This window comes from Camelus ferus, chromosome 34 (genome assembly GCF_009834535.1).
Source record: "Camelus ferus isolate YT-003-E chromosome 34, BCGSAC_Cfer_1.0, whole genome shotgun sequence".
NCBI lineage: Eukaryota > Metazoa > Chordata > Mammalia > Artiodactyla > Camelidae > Camelus > Camelus ferus.
The window spans coordinates 3,262,524-3,284,967 of record NC_045729.1 but is presented as its reverse complement, the minus strand read 5'-3'; the positions used below and the strand labels follow the sequence as shown (position 1 = coordinate 3,284,967).

Sequence of the window (22,444 nt, the reverse complement as noted above, 5' to 3'; positions counted from 1 at the left end):
GTAGTAGAACTACTAGTAGAAGTAGTAGTAGTAGAACTGCTAGTAGAAGTAGTGGCGGTGGTAGAGGTAGTGGTAGAAGTAGTAGTAGAACTGCTAGTAGAAGTAGTAGTAGTAGAACTACAACTAGTAGTAGTGGTAGTGGTGGTAGTATAACTAGTAATAGTAGAAGTAGTAGTAATGGTGGTGGTGGTAGAGGTAGTATAGTAGTAGAAGCAGTAGTAGTAGAACTACTAGTAGTAGAAGTAGTGGTGGTAGAGGTAGTGGTAGTAGTAGTAGTTGTAGTAGTAGTAATAGTATAACTAGTAATAGAAGTAGAAGTAGTAGTAGTAGCAGTAGAGGAGGTGGTGGTGGTAGTAGTAGAAGTAGTAGTAGTAGTAGAACTGCTAGTAGTAGTAAAAGTAGTAGTGGTGGTGGTAGAGGTAGTGGTAGAAGTAGAAGTAGTAGTATAACTAGTAGGAGTAGAAGTAGTAGTAGAACTACAACTAGTAGTAGTGGTGGTGGTAGTAGTATAACTACTAGTAGTAGAAGTAGTAGTAATGGTGGTGGTAGAGGTAGTATTAGTAGTAGAAGCAGTAGTAGTAGAACTACTAGTAGTAGAAGTAGTGGTGGTAGAGGTAGTGGTAGTAGTTGTAGTAGTAGTAATAGTATAACTAGTAATAGAAGTAGAAGTAGTAGTAGTAGCAGTAGAGGAGGTGGTGGTGGTGGTACAGGTACCGGTAGTAGAAGTAGTAGTAGTAGGGGTGGTGGTGGTGGTGGTGGTGGTAGTTGTAGTCGAAGAAAAAAATCTTCCAGAGTATGTGAGTTTCTAGTTAGGCCTATACCTAAGTCCGTCATGAATGTTTTAGAAACGGGTAAAGAAAATGCATAAAAGTTCTCACAGACGGAGAAAATTTATACAAATGATAAGAATCGGAATGTGATCAGACTTTTCAATAACCTTTAAAACTGTACAAATTTCCAACCTAGAAATCCACACTTAGCCAATCTATAAGTTAAGTGTGAGAGTAGAATAAAAACATTTTCAGACAGAGGCGATGCCAAAACTTTTACTTCCCTTGTGCCTTTTCTCAAGAACCTTCTGGAGGAGGTGCTCTCTCAAAACGAAGGAATAAACCAAGAAAGAAAAATCCAGTAGTTCCTGGAGAGCTGAAGGCACAGTTCAAGAGGGATGTAGTGAATCCCTGGAAAAGTGACTGGGGGAAATCCCAGCATAGACAGCTGTGTAACAGACCTAGAGAGCAACCAGTCCAGACTGGAGATGCGTCCAGGAGATACGTCTCCAAGAAGATAAGCACCATAGAATGTGAGGTATCTTTGAACATACTGGGAAGAATGTTTCCCACAACAATTGTTTTCAACAATTAGATGAGAATTTTGGAATTAATGTACATATTTGCCCAGGCCAGTATACTGTGACCACATTGTATCATTCCTGAGCTCATGTTTTAAGAGACTGTACATGCGTTCACTTTATTTTGCAATTCTGTCCGGCTGTTATGTGAAGAATCTTGAGCTGGTCCGCTGGAGATTGGGAGATCACAAATAGGGGAAGCAAGCTTTCCTGTAGTAGGCCGTTCTGGTAGGAGGGGCCACATCAGACCCAGCAGTTGATGGCAGGTACAGGGGACAGCCCAGCCAAGACCAAAAGAACTGTCCAGCTGAGCCCAGCTCAGATTGCCGCTTTGCAGAATCATGACCCAAGTCAGGGATTGGCAGACTTTTTCTATGAAAGGCCAGAAAGTAAATATTTCAGGCATTTATAGATCAAGAGGCTTAATTGAGAATATTTTGTAGGTGCTTACATAATAAGAGAAAAAGCAAATCTTCAAAAATTTTTAATTGATGAAATTCAAAATACAGTAATAACTTTTATGGTGTAGATCTCCTAGCAAATGGAATCCTCTTTGGGGAGGATAACATTTTGCTTCATTGTGATTCACTTAGGTAACCCTATCAAAAATGGTTGCAAAGACTCATTTATTAATGTTAATATGTAATGAGGTTCTACACATTTCATCTTTAAGAATGTCTTTCCCACAGTTAGATGCTGGCACATATTGATATCAGTCAATGAGCATATGATTTCAACTGTGCATATTCACTTGAGAAACAGAATTAGGTTCTTCTATTAGTATTTTCCATTTAGCATGTCATTACAGTGCAGGTTAATTACTTCCAATTGAAAGTTAGATGAACGCTCCTCAGTTGCACAGTAAATGGATTTTTAAATACGGAAAGTTCATTTGCACTTGCATCCATGTATGAAAAGCACTGATGGAACTGTAGCCTGAGCTCATAAATTTGTGTAGAACAGGGGTCTCACCATTTTTAACACAGGAACTGCATAAAGCAGCTTGACTTGACTTACGATTCTGACACTCATTTTCTAAGGTGCATTTCCACAACCATGGGCAACTTTTAAAATAATACATAATTAGATAATATGCATACATCATATATAAAAACAAAAATTAAGTAAAGCACACAGTTGCCCTAGAAAATCTTTGGTACTGTGGTTTACAGCCCACAGACCAGAAGTGAGCTGATTGCTGAGGCTTGTTTCCCGTAAATAATTTAACTGTGTTTATCATCTTTAACTAAAGTGCACTGATAAAGAAAAACCAGAGACCATTTACAAGTTCATGATCCTGTTTTTTACTGACGTGTGTGGAGGATTTAATGGATACTAAAGCATAACTATACTTATATGCAATGAGGAGAAATTTTCAAATCTTGTACACAGTATTATATAAGCTTTTGGCCCTAAATGACATTTATCATGACCTGTTTCATTGTAACAGGGTAGAAACTGATTCCAGTCATTCCTTTTTTAAAAATTAGTATATAGAACTTTTTCTTCCACACTTAAAAACTAGTTATATAATCATCTGGATATGATTTCTTGCAAATATTTTATTTTTAGATAAAATATTTATGATGAGAAGTGTAACATTTATTTGAACAAATTATGACATATATGCAAATGTTTTTTGCTCTCAGCTATTTATTTGAGAGATTGCTTCTCACCTGGAGGCGATTTAGTGAGTAGATGCCAAGTATGCTGCTTATGACAGGACTCCCACCTCCACCCCCAGCAAGGAATTGTCAGCAGTGCCAAGACTGAGAAAACTTGCCTTGGAGGATATACCATGTTCCAATGGTTTGGCCACTACTAAAATATTCTGGAAAATACTCTTCCAGAATTGCCTATTTGAATATACTCATGGGCAGCAAATCTTCATTCCTTGTGAGGTATATTTTATTTTAGACTAATTCTCATCACTCATAGGGACAGTGTAATTCACTCATGGAATTCAGTGAAACGTGCAGGTAGATACTCACAGACACTTGAATATATGCACACAAAAATCATTAATCATTTCCTACTAATTCAGAGTTTGATCTGGTAAGAAAATGCAAAGCTTAAACTTTACTGCTGCATCATATTCAAAGATATTTATTTACTGACAACTAGTATTTAAGGGTGGATTTCACAACCTTGACTGTCACCTAACTCCCAACTTGGGAGGAAAGAATCAAGGGAAACTTCCTTTGTAAATGATTCTTCGTCAGCTCAAAATTTAGGAAAGGAGGACCCTCAGAAATGTGGACAGAGCAGACAATTTAAAGCCTCAGCCCCCTCCCCCCACTCAAAACGTTAACTGAAGAACATACTAGCTAATTCTACATGTTTTTTCTGGATGTATCCCTTTTATTTAAATTGATGCTTTTGCCTTCAACCAAACAGATCTGGTCAAATTTACTATGACCCTTACTAGATAGAAATTCTGATTGATACTTAATATGGTATGGGTTTACCTTTTATATTCAAATAATCCAGGTCTACCGTAGTTTTAAAATTATAAAACCCTTGAAAACCAAGAATTTTTATAACTCAGCTGTTGACAAAACCTGTCCTCAACTGATGTGAAGCTATTTATACTTTTAATTTACCCACATAGTGTAAATTATTTGTACCCTTCACTACAGAATTGTTAGTATATTTTACTTCAGGGGGCTTAGTAATACATGCATTATTTTTTGCCTTTCTAAAATCTGAAAGTTTTCAAATTTCAAATTAATGTGAAACCAATAAGATTATAATAGTGTAGATGCTCTTATTGTACCAGTTTTTAAAAATGTTTTTATTGAAGTATAGTCAGTTTACAATGATGTGTCAATTTCTGGTGTACCACACAGTGCTTCAGTCATACATGAATATAGATATATTCATTTTCACATTTTTTTCACTGTAAGTTATGACAAGATATTAAATATAATTCCCCGTGCTATACAATATAAACTGGTTGCTTATCAGATTTGGTGAGAATCCGCCTGTATTTCGAAGTGAGAGACACTCTGCCAGATTGCAGTATGTGTTCTGTGCGATCCAGTGGGTCTGTAGGTGTGATTCTTGGTGGATGTGTGGGAGAGGGCGAGGTGTGAGTCGTGCCAATCTGCCATCTTGTCTCAACTGATGCGTTTTTAAATAATCTTGTCCTAATTTTTTTCAAAAGTTACTATAGTTTTTCAACTTTAATCTTTTTGGATAATCATGGAAACAAGTTTGTATTCTATTATTTCATCAGTAGAACTAAAGCTTAATATTCTTAGTGATTGAAAATAAATAATAGCAATTGTCAAAGTCACCATTATAGGGCTTTTCAGATTTTTTACTTAATTTTATATGTTAGGGAAGGGATCTAAAAAATGAGTATACCAGTGTTAATGTGGGAAGAGAGCATGATCAAGTAAATGATAAGAGCTAATGTATATATTGCTAATATTTCTATGAAAAATGCTATATGTCATTTAATAACCTTTTAAAATGCAAAATAAAGTTAGATATTCTCCCTTAAATAAGCAAGGATTTTAAAAAATGATGAGGCTAAACGTAATCAAAGGTGCAAGAAAACAGCTATTCTCATGGGCTGCTTATGGGAAAAAATTACGCAAAATGTCAAAAGCTATAAGAAGGCTCAAAAATTACGTCCATCGGCCAGAATGATTCTACCTCTTGAATTGAAAATAAGTAAATATCTAACGTGCACCACAAAGATACATACATGGCTGCTCATCACTGCTTTATTAAAAACAACCGAAATATCCAGGAATAAAGGTTGATAAAATAAATTATTATAATCCTAGTAATCGAATATAAATCATAAAAGAATATATAACTGCTTTAAAATATTCCAAATATAGTTTAAGTGAGAAATGAGAGTTACAAAACAGTGTGTATAATGTGAGCCCCACCCTCTTTATACTCAGTTGTGAAAGGTGTGTGTCTTGTTCTGTGTTCATATTTTGCTGTATTTACCAATTTCTACAGTAAATATATTCATAGTAGAAAATTCTTTATGTTGTTTTACATTTTCTAAACAAAAACATACATACACTACAGAGTGAAGAGTCCTCATGAGTAACAAAATGAAGGAAATCTTCCTGAGGAATTTCAAGTCATTTTCTAAATGACTGTGTGTCCAAAAAAAGGATGATACCTATGTACACAAAGGGAAGTTAGAGGCGTTTGTAGCATTCATCCAATCCATAAGGCACTATGTTAGCAGAAAATTATTCCTGGTTTTTGAGAAGCATTACCTTTCTTTTTCAGAATTTTAGCCTGCTTTCTCTTTATCTGAAATTTTGAATTATCTTAGGATTCCCAATTGCTATTTCAGTAAAATGGAGAGTACCGCTTTTCTCCCTAATTTCTCATTTCAGATATTAGCACACATGGTGGAATTTTTACCTCTCATTCCTGGTGTCCAGCTCTCAACATCTTAACCTGGCAGGAGGACCAAACTAGCTGTAAATCTTGCCACCCAGACCACACTTGATTATTGTATGATGGGAAATTAAAGGTGAATAAAACAGCCTAGAGCATTAGGGTGTTCTTGGAAGAATAAACACAAGTTGGAAGTCTTATGTGGATAGTGCAAAGTACAGGAAGGCAATCAATCATGTAAACATCAAATGAAAGGGTGGTAAGGAAGGCACTGGAGTCTGTCAGGCGCTCCCTGCAATAAATGGCTTATTCCATTTCTTTTCCCTTTCACTCAGTTTAGAAAAGTGAATTCTGTGGAATCTCTAACAGAACCTAAAAAATTTTTGTAAGTTCTTACTCCTGTTTAAAGATGTGCTTTGAGCAGAATGAGCTCCACCCATTGAAGGGGGTTTTTAGTTTATATAAAATGGACACAAAAATGTCACAGTGCACACCTCCCTGACTCTTTTCATCCTCTCACAAATAGGAAACTGTTAAGGCAGCAATAATAGAAGAGCAGAAGCGTAGTGAAAAGGCTGTGGAAGAGGCAGTGAAGAGAACAAGAGATGAATTGATAGAGTATGTAAAGGAGCAGAAAAGGGTAAGTGTCCCCTGGAGGGTTTTAATTTGTGCTTCCATCAACTGGAACATTCGCTTCCATCCTGTGACATGAAATTTTAAAATACTAGAATGTCCTTTGTCATCTAGTTTAGTAATTTTTATCTGATTATTTTTCTGATATAGTTATATATTCTAATAGTTATGTCTATAAACATAAATTCCATCTGTGAACAAAAAAAAGTACCCTGAATGATTTCTTGCTAGACTCCTAAAAAGGACCTATAGCATTTCCAATGTAACTTTACACCTATGAAGAAAGTAGACAGTTGTATATTTTTAGTGTTTTTGCCCTAAGTTTGTTATTTCTTACAATACTTGTTGAAATTTTTATGCAATCTTTTGGCCTTCTGACTGTGTTAACAGCAGGGTGGTTCTAATAGACTTGATTCCAGTTACCAAATAAAGGCTCTTCTGCCATAGTTCCATTTCAAAAACAAGATTCAGATTATGCTTATCAAAATTCAGAATGCATGTTGAAGCTTTACAAAATAAATGACATTTCAGTACAATATGGTTTTATTGTGAGTCTGAGCAGTGGCTGAAAATAATAGGTCAAACTTAATTTGTAGTCTTTTCAACAGATCTTTATTCTTCTTAAGTAGTGACCAAGATGAGAAACACCTAAGATGAGATGTTTAATGGTAATCTCTGTAATAAGCATATTGCATTACAGTCTATTATATAATGAATTATATGGTAAATTTTCTCACATGAAATATTTTATATCTTGTTTATATGTTTAGTATAACATGTTCTATATTACAAAGTAATATATTTAAGGACTGTATGTTATACAGTATATAATATTAGGTGTAAATATATAATATACATATAAATAGATTTTGTGGTGTTTATCACGTGGTACCTAACATAATAAAAATATAAATAAAACATAGTACGTATGAGGATATTTGATACATAACATCTAAACTTAATTAATTGTGGTCAAAATGCAAATAAAAGATCATTCTGCACTTTACAGTTAAGTAGAAAGCTAGGAGTGTAGTAAAAACTCTTGACATTTTAGCTCCAGACTCTTGCTCTGAGGTCAAGCTTGGCAGGATACAAAGAAAATTCTCACCCCTCAGCAGCTACCATTAGGTTTCAACACAGGTAGTTGTCAGCAGAGTGAAAAATCACTAAGTAGGCTTTGCAGATAAATTAATCACTCACAGAAGCATTTTATATGGGATTTAATCTCTGTGCATGTTATCTCAAAGCGTTTTTTATTTATTTATTTGTTTATTTTATTTTTTATTGAAATATAGTCCGTTTACAATGTTATGTCAATTTCTGTGTACAGCACATTACTTGTCATACATGAATATATATATATTAATTTTCATACTCTTTTTTACCGTAAGCTACTACAAGATATTGAATATAGTTCCCTGTGCTACGCAGTATAAACTTGTTTATCTACTTTATATATACCAGTCAATATCTGCAAATCGCGAACTCCCAAAAGCAATTTCTCCCAAATTCCCAATAGGTCCCTAACCTTTTGAAGAGAAAATTCAGAGCCGAAAAATAGTCAGTTGACTTTTCAGAAAGTGGTATATTCCCAGAAAATTCCGATTTCCATATGTATTCCCCAAGGAGTTTTGTGTTAATTAACCTGGTTCAGAAGTAGTCATGCAGCAAAGGAATTACAGATGCTTTCCACGTGCAGACAGAAATTGTGATAGAGAACACACTTGAAAAAAATTCAAGAAGTCTTGTGGCTGTCTCCTTTTTTTAATCATCTTGTCTCAGTAATATATAGCCAATTCTTATTCGAGCACTTCATTTAGACAAGAAATTATATTACATAGCAAACCTATTCATAAGATTATTTTAGATTAATATTTCTTTGATCACAATGGAATATTTTTCTTTGAAAAAAACTTAAAAATCATATATTACTTTTTCTTCAAAAGAAATTTGTGGCTGCCATATGAAATGTTTAATATGAGAGCAAGAAATGCTTTTATAGGAGTTATCTGGTCCCTTTTTGAGGTAAATTAACCCTTGAAGAGAACTGACAATGAACTCTGCCATTTAGTCTCTGTTCTTGCAAATCATATTAAAGGATTTGTATTCATTTGTGTTAGGTAAACCAGTTGTCTCCTGTAGAAATGTTCATTAAATGGCAACAACAAAATCATGACAATATTAGATTCTGTTTGCACCTAAGTTCCACCTCCATGCTTGTTCCTTTAGATGTTAAGAACAATCAGTTTAATACCTACCTTACAGAACTGCTATGAGTTAATACATGTAACAAAATAGAACAGCTGGAGTCTGGATTCAGTAAATACATGCTGTTATGAAGATCATTCTCACTGTGTTATTAAAGAAAAACGGAAATGCCTAGTAGCATTGTTTTTGCTAATGAAAAGTGTGCTTTTCGGATTAACATTTGGCATTCTGTTTCCTCTGATGTTTACAACATGATTCTAATAGTTTATTTCACTCTTGCTGCTAGATTCACAAAAGATGAAAATGATTTAATCGGTACATTAGTAGGAAGTAATGTATTACTTCCATTTAGGGATTTAGGACTTTTTAAATAACGCATAGTGTGGAATACTTCTAATGTTTGAATGTTTCTATCTCTGTAAACAGAAACACTATAGTAAAGGAAAGTGGATAAAATATCTGTAATGAAAGCACCAACTAATTACGGGTTTTTTTAAATATATAACTTTCTAAAAATTACTGTGCTCTTCTTTCCAAAAGTGTGTTTCAATGTCTCAAGTTAATTTTTATGAATATTTTTGGGCTTGGAAACTTTTCAGATACAAAAAAAAAAAAAAGGCATCTCATAGCTTCTAAAGGAATGTTTAGATGAAACAAAAGTTTTTTAGAGAATTCATAATCTTTTTGTCTCTTTCCAAAAGACTAAATTAGGGCAACTCATCTCTCCTTCTTCCTTTGTAAGATGGGTTTCTATTTGCATCAGGGAAGAACACTTTTCCAGAACAAAAATTTTCCTTTCTCCTCTCCAGCTTTTTTTAACTAGAGAGTCAACTTGAGATTTTCAACATTAGACACCTCAAAAGCCCGATAGACCTTGGTTCCAACTGGGCTTACATTCCAGTCTGTGAAGTAATCCGTCCCCTCTTGAAGTTTTCCAAAGTCTTTGGAAGAAGAAGTCTAATGTTGTGTTAGTTCCTGTCTTTATATGCCTTTTGTCCTAAACAACCTTTCCTTTGATATCATCTTACCCTTTACAAATTCAGTAAAAGGGTGAAATGAGGACTCCTTTCCTCTACATCTTTTCCTTCAGTCTTCTACTTTTAAAAGACAGAAACACTCAAATTAAAAATCTGAAATGCTTAACTTTTCAAGTAGCTTATGATTTAACCAACAATATTAAATGTCTTTGAATTACAAATCACCATAGAGGATAAGCTTGCCTTTTCTGGGTATCAATCAACAAGTTTTAATCAGTGATCCAAGACTTTTGAATATTACAAGTATACTCAGAATTAGAATTAGAATTATACTAGGATTCAAATTAGAGTCATTCTGAGAAAATATTTTACTTTTAAATGTCATTTACCATTTTTGTATCAGATCAATAGTGATGCCACTGAACTTTATAAATGTATTCATCTGGTCTAAATTTCTTAGACAGGACAAAGGGGCTACTTATCCATGTACTAATTATGTGAATCATAATTTAAACTAAAATGGCATATTAAATTATTTACTATTGGATACACAGTAATTGTACTGTTAGTCCAAGTCATAATAATAACCAAAAATTAGTGTGTAATCAAAAATATCTAAACAAGGAGAGCTCTTTAAATGATCAACCAGAAAAATATTTCAAATTAATATCTGCTCCAGTGATAAAAGTACTTTCTTACAAGTATTTTAAATGATAGTTTTAAAAAATCTTCAGTAAAATGTACCTTGTTAAGCCCAGAAAACAAAATTGTTACATTGAATTCACAAATTTACTGTGAAATTTCAATTGAAATTGAAATTGAAATTGCAATCTTAGTTCTCATAAATTTTCAGATTAGTTGATAGAAATTGTCCAGCTTTTTAATAAATTTAGAAATTACCACTATAACTTGTATAATAGAAAAGCAAAGGTAAGCAGAAAAAACCTAAAAAGACTTTAAAATATGCTCAATTTGTCTGAGAATCAGCTAGGTATCTGCAGGTATAATGATTTACATTTGATAGCCATAGTATATTAAAATTAAATTTTTGGTTTCAAACTCTTTCGAATCATTGCAAATTCTAGATTAAAGGGTTGCAAACTATAGCCCATGTGTCAAATTTAACTTGCTACCTTTTTTTGTAAATAAAGTTTTATTGAAACACATAGCCACATCCATTCATTTCCGTATTACTCTTTGACTGGTTTCATGCTGTAACAGCAGAGTTGAGTAGTTCAGAGAAACCATGAGGCCCACATGACCTAAATTATTTACCATCTGGCATTTACAGAAGAATGTTTGTCAACCCCTGTTCTAGGCTATCAAAATAATCTCAGTGAGAAAATGTCTTCTTGTCAGCCCTTTAAAATATTTTTTCATTATGCCTCATTGTAACTAGAAAATAGAAATTCCTAAGGTGCTATTCTGAAAAAGATTTCTCTCTGGATATTAATTGCCAGATAAGGCATTATAATTTTTTAGATCTGGCCGTTAGTGACATGAACTTTATTTTAGACTAAAGGAACTGTAGAAAAATGAGATGGGAAAGACCACATCCCTTGACACTTCCCTAGGGAGGAAGAATTTGTGGTTGAAAATGACCTATGGCCCTTGGATTAGAATGAAGTGTTCCAGCCCATCCCACAAGCTAAGACTGTTACACATGAGCTCGCTGTGAGGGAGGAAGTGTGAATAACACTCAGCAAGCAGCAACTGCTCACAGCCCAGCAGTGATTCCTAAAAAATAAACTCTCATCCAAATGTAATAAAGGATTATTTTTTTTTCCTCTTAAGAACCAGAATTATGGCCTGTGTTTTCTAAATCACCTCCAGGAAAATAATCTTCACTTGAGAGGATCCTTTTAATTTAGATATTTCCAGAAGAGTAAGGAGCAATTATCTTTACTTCAAAGTTTTTGTGGTCAAGGCATTGTTAGAATTTCTTAATTATAAAAGGACTCATTTAATCCAGTTTTTCTACACTATTCTTGAGTGTTTGCATCTCAAATTATTTAATAAAAGGCAATATTTGACTAAAATGAACTCTCTTTAGTTTCTGATCAGTTTTAAAGTTACTTGAATTAAATATGATTTCAAGACGAGTTATTTAATATCTTGTGGTGCCTTACTTTTCTCCCCTTAATAATTTCAATGTTGGACCAGCTGGGCTCTAATGTCTCTTAGAGTTCTCAAATCTATTAAGACTATGAGTAACATTTTCCTTGACAACTGACGAATCTCTCGAGGGGTTTTTAATTCTTGGTATAAATCAGTTGCATCATAGTAGCTATTTTGTGCACTATTTATACATTAGTGTAGAGAAGTGACACTTGTCTGGCATTCCCCAGCCTCCTGCCCCATTCTCATACTAATCAGTTGGCCTTGCTTTCACTGGTCCTGGGGCAGGCTATATCTGGCTACTTATGCAAGAAGCAGTTCGGTAGCAATTTAACATCTGCCCTTGTCACTTTTGATTTGGGTCTCAGAAAATGCCTTTATCTGACGAAGGCATATTAAAATGAGTAATATACCCTCACACTCAGTTGTTATCCGGGCTTTCAGTTGTACCTTATTTTCTGATGCCAAAAGGAATTTAAAAGTTTACATAGCTAGGGTCTAAACAGGAACTTGCTATTTTTTCTATCTTATACTCTTCTTTGAAAGCTTATTTTATACAGTATACTTTAAAAATCAAATTTATTGCTACTCTTTACTTTATATTTTAAAAATCTTTCAATCCTCTTTCTTATTTTGCTGGATTCCCTTGCAAAAGAATAACCTTGAAAGAACTTACTGATACGTGAACAGTCATGGACTTTGGTAGGCAGATCTGTCGATCATTTCCATTTCAACAGTGGGGTAATTGAGAAGATATTATAGACATAGCTTAATGCTTAGATTAAGTTCCATTGTTCCTGTTTCAGGGAATAAAACAATTGTTCTCACATCAAATTAAAATGAAAATTTATGCATGTACTCAAGAACTAGTTTGGTACAGCAATTAATGTATGCTTCGTTAACTGTTCTTTGGAATAGCATTTTTGTTTAAAGCAAAGCAAAATTTCTAAATCAAAGTACAAAAAGTATAAATACTTTAGTTGGGGTCAGTTAGTATCTAAAATTGTTCATCTCTGTTTTTTTGAAATAACTTTGTGAAATAATATTTATGTAAATAATTACCCAGTCACTTCAAGAAGTCATTATAGTGACAGTTAACTTTATTCTTCATAGAAAAGTTTTAGCTTTTTCTTAAATATTTAGATGACTTCTCCATTAGTGCACTATAGTAAAGTTCTTAAAATTTAGATGGTGGTAAGAATTGATTCAAATCAACGACAGATCAACAAAGTCAGTGTCAACTTGGAGTCATAGGCCATGGCAGTTAGGAGCTGACGCACCTGATGGGCACATCACAGAAGGCCTACAGTTAGATACAGCTTCTTGAGATGGGCCAAACCAAAGGAAGTTTTTATTCAATAGCTAGATATCTCATAATGCACACGGTGAGCAGCTAGTCAAGGAGGAAACGCAGAAATCAGACCTAGAGGAAGTGGTAGCTATCAAAGGCCCCCGAATTGAAATGATGATGACAACGACAGTGGAAGTTCACACTTACACAGCAGTTACTGTGTTTCTGGCACTCGTCTAAGCATATTATTACTGAAGTGCGTATGTGTATGTATTCATTACTCACAATAATATTATTAGGCACCAAATTGCAAAGTTAGAAAGTGACAGTCTGGCTCTGGAATCTGAGTGGTCAGCTGTTAGGCAAACCGCTTCCGTGGGCAAGATGCACCAATAAAGAATAGGGACCAAAGTGCACGAATGGGTCAGAGACAAAAGTTCCAGGTTAAAAGCCGAGACAGAGAGGCTAACAGAGCCCCACGTTTATGTTGTGTCAGCTGTACAGCTCTGTGCAGTACCGGTCAGCTCAAGGCAGCTGTGGAGGACCAGGACTGCCATGTCTTTAAACAGCTAAGTCTTGTTTCGGAAGGAAAGTACAAGAGCATATTCCCTTAACTAATTACGTAAGGTCAGAGTAATGGCTTGAAGCAGTGTAGACACTGTAACATATGGCAGTGCTTGAATAACGAGCAGAAACATTATGCTGGTGATAATTGACGGTGGAATTCCAGAAAGTCAGTTAGGACTCTGGTGGCCAGAGTGAGCCTTTTTATTTCAGTCAGATGGAAACTGAGATGTGGACAAGGCTATGTAGTAAAAAAGAGGATGGACAGTAATCTGTGAGACACCAAAGGACTTGGTCTCCTATAAAAAGAAGCAAATTAATTTATAAAGATTTTATTAAAGAGTCTATTTGTAGATATTTTGATACACTTTTTGGTTGCAGTTCTTGAATGTCTTGGTTCGTGGAGCTGAGATTATTGGGGGCAGTGGAGATGGAGGTTTTTTAGATGTTGGCTTACCCTTTAGCCAACCTGAGGAGTTAAAAAGCATACATGGATATATATGGACCTTCATTTATTCATGAACTATTTATTAACAGCCACAGTTGCCTTTACCGTGCTGTTATTAAACTAGTTAGAAAGAAATGAATAATGAAGTGGTATTCCAAATTGCAGCATCCTGATCTAGCCATATCTCTGTACAGCGTGCCTGTGTGGATGCCCCGTCATGTTCCATTCTAAGCTGGGTACTGACAAGTGTCAGTATAAAAGTTTTTTCCATTCTATAGAGAAGTGTCAGGCATCTTTAATAGTCTGACCACTGTGCCCAGGGCACAAGGATAAATGAGATAATCAAGAGAGTTTATACCGATATCTATTTGTCTAGCAACTAAAATATATAAAGATTTTTACATATATTATTTGACTCTTACAATCACCTACATGCTTATTATTCTGATTTGACAAACCAGAAAGTCAAAGATGATAGGCATGTTGACTTTTCCAAGGTTACATCTAATAAACAGCATAACTGAAACTTGAGTTTTCCTTTTCTTGAGCCTGTGTTCTTTCGTCTACATCACGCCACTTGGCCTTGTCAACTTCATGTACGCTAGCAGTTTCTTTGACTATGTAGCGTGAAGCCAGTATCTGGAGATGATTGTCAAAGACCATAGGAGTTGGAATCAGTGAAGAACCCTAACACCAACAGCTAAGAGACCTAGAAGTGCGTGAAATATTCAGTGATAAAGAGAAGGGCTGATCACAGAAACGGGAACCTGCGTGTTACCACTTTCTCTTTCTCTTGTGATGCTTTAGTGTCCAGTTTTGAGTTCCATGCTTGGAAAAGATGTTGATATCTTCATGGAAATCCAAGTTTTCAGAGTAAACTGTTGAAGATAAAAAAAAAAAACTAAGAAAAGGCTTTAGAAGATCTAAGTTTGTTCAACTATAGAAAAAGTTACCATTGAAATTCAGCATACATTGAAACCCCCCAAATATTATCTTAATATAGCCTAAATGCTAAAGAAATAGCTAGAGACTTTCAACTTAAGTGGAACCTAAGTGAAATATTCTATATCAGAAAAAGATACAAAACAACAACTACTTACTGAGTGCCAAGTTTGTCCAAGATCACATGGTGACTGCTTTACTTATACTGTTTCACTGAACCCTCAAAACTAGTCCAAAATAATATCTGTACTTTACACTCAAGGAAAACTGAGTCAGTGATTTGCAATAACTGCCCAACATCAGCAAAAGAGAGAGTCACAATTTTAACTTAGCTCTATCTGACTGCAAACCATATAGGGAAATTCCTCGGTAACTCTTAAAATGTGGTTGTATAATTTACTTTACACATTATTTTTCATATGGTATATTTAGGATTGTCAGTTTCTCCACTCACAAGCTTTTAATAAACCTTTCTACTTTTATAGGCTCCATCTAGACAAGTTAGATAAATTTTGCAGGTATATAAATTAAGTAAATTAGCTTCATCCAGATAAATTAGGAACAAGAGTAGAAAGTCAAAGATAGCATTTGTGCACACACTTACACACACACACCTCACTTGGGAAGTTGCTTGAATTATGTGTCACATACAATTTATGAATTATTTTTAAATAGGTTTTTCACCTACTGTGAACTTTGGAGTATGCAAGCAGCAAAGACTATCGGTTTAGATATTTTATGTATCATTTCATTCCTGCGTGGGTTTAAGGTTTTGATTTATATAAAAAACAGGCCTGGAGTTTTCCAGATTGCCATGACCCTATATAGGTAGTGGTATAAGACTGGCAGAGTCTTAAATAAGGTTCCTATAAAATGTGCAACATCAACTTGGCTCTGAAGTTAAAGCCACCACAAGTGTAGCAACAACAAGTGAACAATAGTTTTGTTTTTTATTTAAACCAAGTCTGGCTCTTCTGGTCTGCGTAGTAGTGTCTGTGGCTTTTGTCCAGTCCAGCCCATTAACACCAGTGTTTAAAGCTAAACCCTTCGCCTGTTCTTTTTAGTTCCTGTAAAGTCCTCACAGGTACATCCTTGGAATTCATGTGCATTTCTAGGGACGTGTTTTGGCTAATGCCAAACTCTGGTAAAATTATACTTCTTCTAGGAATTAAAAAAACTAAGCAGAACTAACGTGTCAGAGTTATTTCAGTCCTTTCAAATATATTCAAGTATACAAGTAATTATTATAAACAAGTTTTTTAATGTAACAAGTTTAGAAAACTGAGTCATGTTCCCAACATACTCTGTTTGAAAACTACTGACGTTGTTAAATTTTGAAGTTAATATTGGCTTGGAGAATATTTTATTTAAAAAAAAAAAACAAAACCTTAATTTTATTCTGTTTTAGCCTGGAGCTAAGCAGTGTAGACCTGGTTTCTCCTCCAGTGTGACACTTCTCTTTGGTGGCTCTCAGTTTTTCATTCTATCTCGTGAGACAGAAGAAATTATCGTCCTTTATAAGAAAGGTACAACGACTGAACAATAACAATTCAGGCTTTGTATCAATAGCTATTGTAAACCATTTAAAAATATACTAACTTCCTCCTTTGTACTTTAAAACAACAGGACTGCAAAAATTATACCTATAGGGTTGTGGGTTTATCCCATAATAGGTTAATATTTTCAAACTATACTGGGTATTTATGAATATATATTAGTTCCCATTCCTTGACTTATTTTCAAATATATAAATAGTTAAGAGAGGAGCTATTTTTCATGTGCCGCTTTTTAAATTCTCCTAAAATGACTATTTTCTTATTTTCTTCCACTATCAAAATCTCCAACTTCCAGTAGAAAGGCGATGATATTTTACCAAAAGACACTTGGTAGTCTCAGATTTTAATCTATTTGATTTATTGTATAGGTGTTTTCCATCATATGTATCTCCTCAGCCATCAATTCTTTCCTTTGAAAAAATAGCAAAAATAACAATTTGGTTTGTAACTAATAGTGCCTTGGAAACAGCATGAAAAAATCATTTTCTAAGAGATGCGGTATTTTTCTTCTCATATGAAAACAGAGAAAACCTCCTTGACATTCTGTTCCTTGCTGATTCATATGCACTGACGTGACCTCTCTGTGCTCCTGTCTTGCTCTGGAAGCTTTGTGCTCACTTTGTAAAGGGAGGCCAGTTATTTAATATATGTGAATTCCAGTCTAGAAAAAAGGGAAAAGGTATATCACTTATTATCATCACATTATTTTTGGATGAAATCCATTAGATTATGTTTGAATCACATGTCTGACTAAATTGTCTAGTTTTGTTATTTTTTTTTTAACCAGGAATACTAAATAGATCGTGAAGACACTAATTTTACTAGCTCTTCTTCTTCTTCTCTGAGATTGATGTACCAATATGCATCTCTTCTTCTTTTTCTTTCTAAAGATATTTACTATCCTGTATTATTTTCCTAGTAATTTTTCACTCATTCCCTCCTCATTGATTGAGTCAGAGACTCCATGCATGAGACTCAATAATCCTCAGTTTTATACATAAAGCTCCAACATTCACTTTGGTTTTTCCACCTAAGAACCAATTTTTATCATTGGAATTGAGAATCAGAGAATTTGTATCAGAGAATTTGAGACTGACTTAACATTAAGATCCTATAAATATTTGACAGGTTGTTGGTCTATTTGAATACTAGACTAATTTTAAACTAAGTTTAAACTGCCTGAGTAAAACTGCCAAATTTTAAGCAACGGAAGTTGTCTATGACTGGTTAAGCAGGAAAGTTTACTTATTAAGAGGTTATCCTGATGAGAGAAACAGGTTTTGAAGCTCAGCTTCCAGAAGGAAAGCCTAAAACTGTCACACAGAGGAGCCAGCCTAATGAGACCCGCTGCTCCTGCTCCTTCCCCACCAGGTGCTAAAGGAAACACGGGCAGCTCTTACATTGTCACGTGATGTATCTCCCACCGTGCTGCACTCGCATTAGACTCATAGATGTGTTTTATCAACTTGTTTTTTTTTACAAAGAATCTTGAGTAAGTTGCTACTCCAGGTCCTAGAGACATATGTCCATCAATGTAGGTGTCTTGTGTGATGGTGAGACAGTCATGGTCTTAATGAAATAAGTATGTTGTGGTTCAGAGCCAAATAATTTATATAGCCCCAAGATAAAATGGTTTACTGCTCTCCTTGTCATATGAAAATAGCTATTATAGGTGTTCTCTGTCTACTGGGACAGAGGGGGACAAGCATTTACGGCATGGATAGTCATATGCGTGATGCTAAGAGTTCTGGTAAAGACTGCACATTGCAGCAGAAGCTGCATTGAAATGATTGTCTGATAAATCCTTTAGTAATCTTTTCTCCTTCTTCAATTGCAAGTGTATACTTTATGCATGTTTAGGGCCCAGCTGGCTAGATAGGAGGCAGATGCAGATTGAAAGTCCGTTCATCATTCGAGTCCCACAAGCATCCTTTCTGCCGCTAGTCCACAATGGTGTTCTCGGTCCTGAGATGCAGTGTTAGTTCAGAACTGTCAGACAACAGTTCCCCAAAAACCTGGTATTTCCCTTTCTCCAGTGCAGGAACCATTATGGGGAAGGCCAGGCTGACAGTTTACAGTTTCCACCTATGATGTCCTTGCAGTATATGTCTTCAAGGACTTGCGTTCTCTCCTTCACTCAAAAAACTCTGGGTCTGCGAATTAGGACTAGAAATTGGAAAAGACATTACAAACATTTATTGCAGGGCTCAAGTCAGACCTCTGTTCACTAAACCTGGATATCTTAATAATTTTATTAAGTTGGAATTTTTTGGATGCCTATTCGGTCCATATAAATCAAGTAGTCAAAGCCAGTGGTCACTGCAGGTCAGAACATTGTGATTACAAGTCTAGCAATCACAGTAACCACTTCCTCCAGCCCCTTACACTGAAGTGCGTCTACCTGAGGGCTGCCACCTCCACGTCCCATCGTCTGCACTGAGAGCAGTGGTGCCCATTAGCACTCCCGGCCTGTGGAGGACAGACGATGCTCTTCACTCATGCTGGCTGTTCCCTCCTGGGAAACAGTGTTAGGGAGTGGCTCACGGCTGTGATTCTTGCCTTGAACTGAGAATTGTGAGCATTGTTAGGATTGTGAGCATTTTGTTATCTTTTTAAAGCTGTGCCATGAAATTAGGAGCAACTAATTTTGTGTTTGAATTCTTTATACTCTTCATACTGTTGCTCAGTGTTACAAGCCACTGGGTCTCCTAAAGTCTTGCCTTCATTGGTCACTTTATTTTAAGTGACTGTAGATAATAATTTGTTACTTTCCTACCGTGGGCCATAGGTTGCCAGATTTTACTCTTTTTTTCCCCCAGAAAATCAGATGGATTTTTAGAGCCATCAGCCCTTACAGAGTCAGATAACCATTTATAGATCCGATTTTCCAGATGATTTATGGCCTTCAACCCCTTTTAGCAGCCATTTAGAAGCAACCAAGGTTTTCAAATGGCTTTGAAGCAGAAGAAGCTGCCTCTGGCTAGTTAAGCAGCAGGAAAGTTTATTAAAAAGAAACTTAGTAGTTGACCAACTTGCTGAGAGCTGGAGAACCAGGGTCAAGGTAAAATTCCAGAAATAATACCCAAAACTACACCAGAAAAGGTAAGTCCCTCTTTGCTGCAACATTCCAGGCAAGCCCTGTGAGAACCCACTGTTTATTTAGTTCAGTCATCGCAATGCCCAACGTCTGAATGCTGCTCAGCCTTGAGCAAGATGGGTGTTACACAGAGTCTCCGTCCTCTGATTGCTCACTCCTGAATCAGCCTTTCACAGTCGACTCTGATTAGCAGAGCCTTGGGATTAGAGCAGGCTAGATAACTGAGTTTTCTGGGTTTTCTAGCCTAGAGGAGTCATACCTCATAAGGCTAGAAATTCATCAAACATAGAAAGGGTATCAAAAACCAGAGAACATTACAAATGGCCACTACATACTTTGGGAATTTTTTCCAAGTTGCTATGGTTACAGCAGAAATATTTTTCCAGCTTTTTAGTCTCTTGGCTAATTCTAAAACTGATCCTTTGAAGTCAGACTAGGTGGGTTTCATTCTTATTAAAAACAGGGCGTTAGCAATTGCCGGGCGCATCGGATGTCTTGTAGCAGGTCTGTCACTTGGCCACCACGACTTCATTCTTTTTCAGTCTGAGGTTTCTGCCATTATGTCTAAATTATGTGACACTGTTCGAAGGATGTGCAGTCTATTAGATAGATGAGATTTTTGTTTCCATGTACTTATGTTAAAAATAGATCATTTTAGAAGGTACGTATAAATAGACTTTTTTTAGGTTTTAAGTTTTTGTGATTAAACTTGTCCTTGAGTCCAGCAGTAACTTAGGCACACTTTTATATACCGTAGTTGTATTACTTGTTTTCATAGAATGATGGCCACAAAGTTTACTACAAGAAAGGGAGCCAGACTGACCAGTCACCCTACTGAATTCACGTGGATGAAGTTTCAGGTGCTTCTCTGTCCTTGGTGTCACCTTTGTTCTCCGTATTGACGTCACACTCTGACAAGTGGGGCTGTTTCGTCTACTTTCCTCCCCATTTCCATGCAGTCAAACCTGCCATCTGTGGCCTCTGCAATTTTTTTTTTCAACTCTTAAGTATACAGCTGAAGGAAATGTTGAGAAACTAGACAGCAAAGTACTCTTTATCCAGTTAAGTCACACACATTCCGAGCCTGAACCAGGAGCGGCTTCAGTTCTATCCTATGTAATAAGTATATAGATTTTGTTGTGTCTGTGTTCACTGGTCCTTGTCCCTTCTGTACTTCGTTAGGGTTGTTACAGAAGATTATCTTCAAACCCTGGCTGCCAATCAGAACATTATTATACTAGTAAGTTGCAAAGTTAGATCTCTCCAGTCCATCTCCAGCTTTTCCAGATGTTTTTTCCCCAAAGTAGATGACTTTATGAACATTTGACTTGAAGTGCAATATTTTAGGATAAATTCTATATCCAGCCTTCAGTGTACATTGGAATTGATTCATTAAATAATCCCACTATTCTTTTCACCGTATTTTTTCATATTTTGCTTTTTTGCATGTAGAATGTGATTATTACCTTGTACTAGGAACATATTAATCATAGTTTCTTTGCCATTTTACAAGAATCTTAATGTCTGCTTTTTATTCATCTGTGGGGACATTTGGCATACGAAATAACTTTGTTGCTTAAATTTTCCTTTATAGTTTAGAGTGCTTATTCATTTAAGATTTGGTGTGACTATGATATATTCAACACTTTGCTTTTGTCCTCAATATTTATTCCATTCCTGTGGTTCACATTTTCCTTTTCTTATGTATCATGTGTTGAAAATGAAAATATCTTGTCTTGGGTGGAGCTTAGCCACCAAACTAAATAAACACGCTCTCATTCTGTTCTTAGTTGATCTTAGTGGTTAAATTACTAAAAACCCTGTTAATAAAAAAAAAAAAAAGTTTTACATCTACCTTTTTTTATTATGTACTTTGTTAGTTAATAGAAATCCCTTCCTTTCACCTCCGTCAACAAAATGCAACTTGTTTGCTTGTAATTCTTTTTTTTCCATTTTTTTATTGAAGCATAATCAGTTTGCAGTGTGGTGTCAATTTCTAGTGTGCAGCCTAATGCCTCAGTCATACATGCGTATATTCCTTTTCACATTCTTTTTCATTGTAGGTTACTACAAGGTATTGAGTATAGTTCCCTGTGCTGTACAGTATAAACTTGTTACTTATTTTATATATAGTAGGTTTTATATATAAGATTTCCACATCAGTAGTCAAGAGATTAATGAAAGTAGCATAGCCACTCGACCGTCAAAGTCCTGAATTTAGTGAAAGAAATCAGACCGCTTGAACAGAGTTTCCAGAACTCGGAAGGAGTCTGTGATGGGCCATCCAAGGCATGTTCTTCTCATGTCAGTGGTAGAAGTGCAAGAGGGAGACCCGAGACACATGAAGACTGCAAGTTACTGATCTAGTCATATCTCTGACCTCTTGCTGGCCTAAGCAGGTCATGTGGCCAAGCCCAAAGTCAAAAGGTGGTGAAGTACATTTCACCCACCACGAGGTCAAGCATGTTGCTCAAATTCAACATCGATGGAGTGGAAAAATCTACTTCTCCCATGGAGGTGGGGAGAGAGAATGGAATATTTGCCAAATAATATTCTAGTCTACCAAGCCACCCCGGCTAGGTTAGCTACCCTCTTTCCTACTAACCTTACTTCATCATTTCACTACCCTGTTTTGTTTTCTTCTTAGCACACATTATCTGAAACTGTGGTTATAGTTTATATTATTCATTCAATCAAGAAATATTATCCAGTATTAATGTGTGCCAGGCAGTACTCCAAATACTAGGGATATGTCAGTAAGTAACACATATAAAATAAAAGTGTTAATTGTCTGTCTCCTCTACTAAAATGCAAGCTCTGAGAAAAGACCTTGTCTATTTTGTGTTCTCAGTGTCTAGAATAAGCCTGGAACTTAGCAGATG

At 35.6% G+C, this 22,444-nt stretch overlaps 1 protein-coding gene across 6 annotated transcripts in view; it reads left to right on the top strand.

Annotated features, from left to right (window-relative positions):
- The window catches only part of CCDC91 (coiled-coil domain containing 91), a 224,903-nt gene that overhangs the window by 165,052 nt on the left and 37,407 nt on the right, over nt 1–22,444 (top strand). For 5 of the 6 annotated variants that reach the window (XM_032473293.1, XM_032473295.1, XM_032473292.1 and 2 more), the window contains one exon: nt 6,255–6,368. The exons of the other annotated variant lie outside the window; for it this stretch is intronic. In XM_032473293.1, coding sequence (XP_032329184.1) covers nt 6,255–6,368 — 114 coding nt within the window. The remainder of the gene's footprint in view (nt 1–6,254; nt 6,369–22,444) is intronic. 6 annotated transcript variants of the gene reach the window in all.